We start from the raw sequence: 5887 nt of genomic DNA, 5'->3' as shown, positions 1-5887 counted from the left end.
ATTATGTCTGCCAAGTTTCGAGAAAATCGGTCCAGATTTAGATATAGCTCTCATGTATAGTTTCGTCCGATTTCATGTAAATGGTGGACCAAAGTCGCTATATATCTTTCGATTTGCACGAAATTTGACAGACATAGCCCAACGGATGACCTATTTATATTTGTTTGAAGTCGATTTACATACTTTATGGATAGATCTAGGTAGATTCACATTTAGATAAATATCACATATTTTATTTCATCCAATTTCATGTTAATAGTCCTGTTTAATATACCCATAGTGGTGAAGGGTATCATATAGTCGGCCCCGTCCGACTTTACTACTTTCCTTACTGTTTTTTTTTTTAGTTTTACAAAAATATTTATGTCCTTCAATGATTTTTAATGTCTTGATACCTTTTCGTGTTTCTTGTCATTGCAGTTCAGCCACCAGTAACCGGCTGCGATGGATAAACGATACCGATCTTCCCAAGACGCTTCAAACTTTGGATTTGCGTGCAAATCCCATATCACAAATTATGCCAGGGGCATTAAAAGGCATGGCGAAGTTAAGGAAATTGTAAGTAAAAAGTATTTCTATATTTCAAGTATATATATTTTGTACTTCGTTATAGGATCCTCTCGGATGTACGTTTCCTAAAAATATTTCCCGATTTAGAGGGTAGCTATTCGTTGGAGATATTGAAATTGGATCGAGCTGGTATTGTGGAAGTACCAGGAAATTTATGCCATCAAACACCAAGACTGAGAAGTTTGTAAGTAAAATCGAGAAAAACTGGAGGTTCGATGCTTGATCAAACATGTTGGAAACGTACTTATTTGCTAGTATATTAAAAATTTTATTTTTTATTATTTTTCCAGAGAGCTAAAAACCAATTCCATACGAACCATTCCCACATTAGCACATTGCAGAGAATTGAGACTGTTGTAAGTAGCCACATGACCCCGGAGTTTCATTTAAGCGAATTTTTAATCATTTTTTACTGTATTTTTTTCTTAGAGATTTATCAAGCAACCTTATAGACAATTTACAAGGACGTCCATTCCAAGGCTTAAAACAATTACATGATTTATTATTATCATATAATCACATCAAAACAATACCTCATGATGCCTTTCAGGGCATAGCCAAATTACAATTATTGTGAGTGATATTTTTTGGTAACAAAAACGGTTATAAGAAAAAAATAAAAACTAAAATTTTTTTTTTTGTACTAAAATTAGCTTAAAAATCATTTCAAACCATGTTTCTTATATCCGAATTTTTCTTATAAGAGAGTTTCTTATATCCGATTTTTTTTTTTCATATATAACATATTAATCAAAATTTTAAGCTAAAACTATTTTTAAATTGATTTTGGTGTATGATATGATATATTTTTTATAACCCAGTTACTTATATCCGAATATTTATTTGCTTATAACCGGTTTTTTGTTCAAATCTGAAAATTTAAATAATTTTATTAAAAAAAATATTTTTTCTAGAGACCTAGAAGGTAATCAAATATCGTATATCCACAAAGATGCCTTTGTGGGTTTCTCCTCGCTGGAGGATTTGAATTTGGGCAACAACATCTTTCCCGAACTGCCATCGAATGGCCTGCAAAGGCTGTTGCATCTGAAAACCTTTAATAATCCAAAATTACGTGATTTCCCTTCGCCGGAAACATTTCCTCGTATTCAAACGTTGATCTTGTCCTATGCTTATCATTGTTGTCCCTTTATACCTTTGGTGGCAATGTCGGCAAGTAAGAAGCCTCCACTGGTGCAGGAGGCTGTACTATTTCCCTCCGATGCAGAATTTGATATGAGCCTGTGGAATAATAGTATGATGGATATATGGCCACAATTGCGTAAGTATTTTAGGGGATTTTTTTTTAAATTAATTTTAAGGACCTACCATAAGGCGTGGATTTTTTAAAAATTATTTTTAAGGACCTACCATAAGGCGTGGATTTTTTAAAAATTATTTTTAAGGACCTACCATAAGGCGTGGATTTTTTAAAAATTATTTTTAAGGACCTACCATAAGGCGTGGATTTTTTAAAAATTATTTTTAAGGACCTACCATAAGGCGTGGATTTTTTAAAAATTATTTTTAAGGACCTACCATAAGGCGTGGATTTTTTAAAAATTATTTTTAAGGACCTACCATAAGGCGTGGATTTTTTAAAAATTATTTTTAAGGACCTACCATAAGGCGTGGATTTTTTAAAAATTATTTTTAAGGACCTACCATAAGGCGTGGATTTTTTAAAAATTATTTTTAAGGACCTACCATAAGGCGTGGATTTTTTAAAAATTATTTTTAAGGACCTACCATAAGGCGTGGATTTTTTAAAAATTATTTTTAAGGACCTACCATAAGGCGTGGATTTTTTAAAAATTATTTTTAAGGACCTACCATAAGGCGTGGATTTTTTAAAAATTATTTTTAAGGACCTACCATAAGGCGTGGATTTTTTAAAAATTATTTTTAAGGACCTACCATAAGGCGTGGATTTTTTAAAAATTATTTTTAAGGACCTACCATAAGGCGTGGATTTTTTAAAAATTATTTTTAAGGACCTACCATAAGGCGTGGATTTTTTAAAAATTATTTTTAAGGACCTACCATAAGGCGTGGATTTTTTAAAAATTATTTTTAAGGACCTACCATAAGGCGTGGATTTTTTAAAAATTATTTTTAAGGACCTACCATAAGGCGTGGATTTTTTAAAAATTATTTTTAAGGACCTACCATATTGGGAATATATAGTTTTTCCTCTTCTTATTATCGGAAAGATTTCCCCGTATATATCTGCCTTTTAAGCGGAACGCACAACGATATTCAATTTTATAGAATATTTATTAAGAAACAAATTGTTGTTAACAAATTGAAATTCAGAACAAGACAATTTATACAATTAAATTGTTTGATATTTTCAAACTAGAAAATCACAAAGCTTTTCAAAGAAGAATATGTTTGTTGAAATAAATTAAAACAAAGTATTTTCAAACAAAGTGTTTTTCCAACACTCCACCACAACATGCATATTCTTCACGTTTTGATTTACTTCAAATTGATTAGACTGACAAATTTTTGATGTTTCGACTTTGCTAGGTTTTTTGTAAATATGTCGGCAACCATATCATTCGTTGGACAATAAACCAATTTTATTGTATTTGATTTTATTAAATCTCTTATGTGATGGTATTTGATGTCCACATGTTTTGTCCGTTTATGATGAACCGGGTTATATGCCAATTGCAAAGCACCTTGATTGTCGACATTGATAGGAACGCAGTTTTCTTGCAGAAATCCCAGTTCGTGAAGTAATCGACCTAAATATACAGCTTCCTTCGATGCGTTAGAAGTTGACACATACTCTGCTTCGGTACTGCTCAAAGCGACAGTATCTTGTTTCTTGGATTCCCAAGAAATCACACAATTTCCAATAAAAAATACTGATCCAGAATATGACTTTCTATCTGTAGTACATCCTCCCCAATCAGCATCTGCGTAACCAATGAGTTTGCCATTTCCACAACTAAAGTGAAGTTTCATATCTTTAGTACCTTTTAAATATCTTAGAATGTGTTTTGCTGCTGTCCAATGTTCTAAGTGTGGATCCGCATTTCTTTGCGAAAGCTTGGTAACTGAATGGAGTATATCAGGGCGAGTTGTCAGAGCCAAGTAAAGCAGGGAACCGATCAAAGATTGGTATTCGGTGGGATCTATTTTCCTGCATTCACCTTCACAATTACTCTGAAAACCAGGAGTCAGTGGCACTGAAACTGGTCTACAATTCTCCATACCGTACTCCTTTAACATTTCGTTTATGAAATTAGTTTGAGATATTTTAATTTCACCGGTTTTTCCATCTCGATGAAACTCCATTCCCAGGAAGTGCTCTAACAGTCCTTTATCAGTCACTTCGAAATTGGTTGCAATTTCTTCCTTAAGTTTCAAAATTTCGTTTTCATTTTCACATCCAACTATTAAATCATCCACATAGACAGCTATTAACATCAAATGACCGTTTCGATTTGATTTATACATACAAGGTTCGTTGTCACATCTGAGAAATCCTATCTTGCACAGAAAGTTATTTAGCGTTAAGTTCCATTCCCGACCCGCTTGTTTAAGGCCATAAAGGGATTTGTTTAAGCGCAGAACTTTATTTTTGTTTTTTTCATCGATAAATCCTTCTGGCTGACGCATATAGATTTCTTCGTGCAATTCTCCGTTTAAATACGCCGTGACTACATCTAGTTGATGTAAATGCATTTTGTGTTCTACCGCTAATGCAAGTAACATTCGAATAGTGGAATATCTTACCACTGGCGAAAATGTTTCATTGTAGTCTATGCCGAATTTCTGACTACAACCTTTAGCGACTAGCCGTGCCTTATGCCGCTCCACCTGTCCTTTACTATTTTTCTTGATTGCAAAAACCCATTTGCAATTGATTGCCTTACATCCATGCGGAAGATCTTGCATTGTCCACGTATTATTTTGATGGTGTGATAACATTTCATTTTCCATGGCTTGTTTCCATTTAGCAGATAATTTACTGGATATTGCTTCTTTATACGTTTTAGGAATACCATCCTCCACCACATTATTCAGTAAGTTATGTTCTTTTCGGGGTCGACCAGGTTTACCAGTTCTAATAATCTTTGGTCTACCTCTTCCTCTTTGAACAGTTGCAGGTTCAGGATTTTCTTGCTCATCTGAAGAAGTAAATCCGAAAAAATCTTCTGTATCTTGAAAATTGTCATCCGAACTTGAATGTTCATCATTGAGTTCTATATTCATTTCCTGTGTTTCTTCCACTTCGGTAGATTCCAGAGATTCAAAATTTTCAGGTGGCACATAAAAATACAATTCTGGTGTTTGCTCTTGTGATTTTTCTAATGCCTTATCTTCATCAAAAATGACGTCCCGTCTTTCCATAACTTTTTCAGATTTAGGATCGTAGAGCCTATAGGCTTTAGACACTAATGAGTATCCAACCATGACCATTTTCTCGCCTTTTTCTTGAAATTTTCCTCTTGCGTTTTTGTTCAGCGCAACAGCTTTAGAACCAAAAACTCTCAAATGATTAACACTTGGTTTCCGCCCAGACCATACCTCCATTGGAGTAGTATTTTCCAAACTTTTTGACGGACTTCTATTTCTTAGATATGTTGCAGTAGCAACCGCTTCGGCCCACAATCTTTGATCAAGCCCTGATTCAATAAGAAGACAACGTCCCATTTCAACTAATGTACGATTTGCTCTCTCTGCTACACCATTTTGTTGTGGGGTGTAGGGAACAGTTAATTGTCGTTTAATTCCATTAGTTTCAAGGTACTTGTTAAATTCGTTGGAAAGATATTCTCCACCATTATCGCTTCTTAATGCTTTAATTTTGCAACCAGTTTGCAACTCCACCATGGTTTTGAATGTCTTAAACTTTTCGAAAAACTTCTGACTTTTTCTTCATAAAATATGTGAATATTCTGCGGGATTTATCATCAATAAATGTCACGAAGTACTTTGATCCACCTACAGAATCAACTTTCATTGGACCACATACGTCGGAATGAATTACTTCAAGCAGTTCCTTTGATTTTCTCTCCGATTGTTTGGGAAAAGATGCAGCGTGGATTTTCCCAATCATGCACACATCACATTTCTCGCCACTGTGTGAATTGAATGTCATGCCATTGACCAAATTCTTAGAAGATAACTCTTTCAGGCTTTGATAATTTAGGTGGCCAAATCTTCTATGCCATAGACTATCGGAAGTATTAATAGAAAAAATTTGGTTACTTACAGGTTGAGCATCGAAGACGAACAAATCATTTTTCCTGGCAGCTCTAAAAAGTGTACGGCCTTCATCCGTAATCACAGCACCATT

General features: G+C 34.1%; 1 protein-coding gene across 1 annotated transcript; it reads left to right on the top strand.

Annotated features, from left to right (window-relative positions):
- Positions 1 to 420: 420 nt before the first annotated feature.
- Positions 421 to 2909, top strand: LOC133337615 (leucine-rich repeat-containing G-protein coupled receptor 6-like; the record flags this gene model as incomplete). The annotated part of the gene is made up of 6 exons (XM_061545827.1): positions 421 to 558; positions 614 to 754; positions 861 to 926; positions 1000 to 1143; positions 1485 to 1852; positions 2887 to 2909. Coding segments are annotated over 6 exons (880 nt in total), but the record flags the coding sequence as incomplete, so codon positions are not given.
- Between the last annotated feature and the right edge of the window lie 2978 nt (positions 2910 to 5887).

This window comes from Musca vetustissima, unplaced genomic scaffold (genome assembly GCF_032173495.1).
Source record: "Musca vetustissima isolate MV318-11 ecotype Yass unplaced genomic scaffold, APGP_CSIRO_Mvet_v1 utg82946, whole genome shotgun sequence".
NCBI lineage: Eukaryota > Metazoa > Arthropoda > Insecta > Diptera > Muscidae > Musca > Musca vetustissima.
Note: the sequence above shows the minus strand (reverse complement) of the source record. Positions and strands in the feature narration are given on the sequence as shown.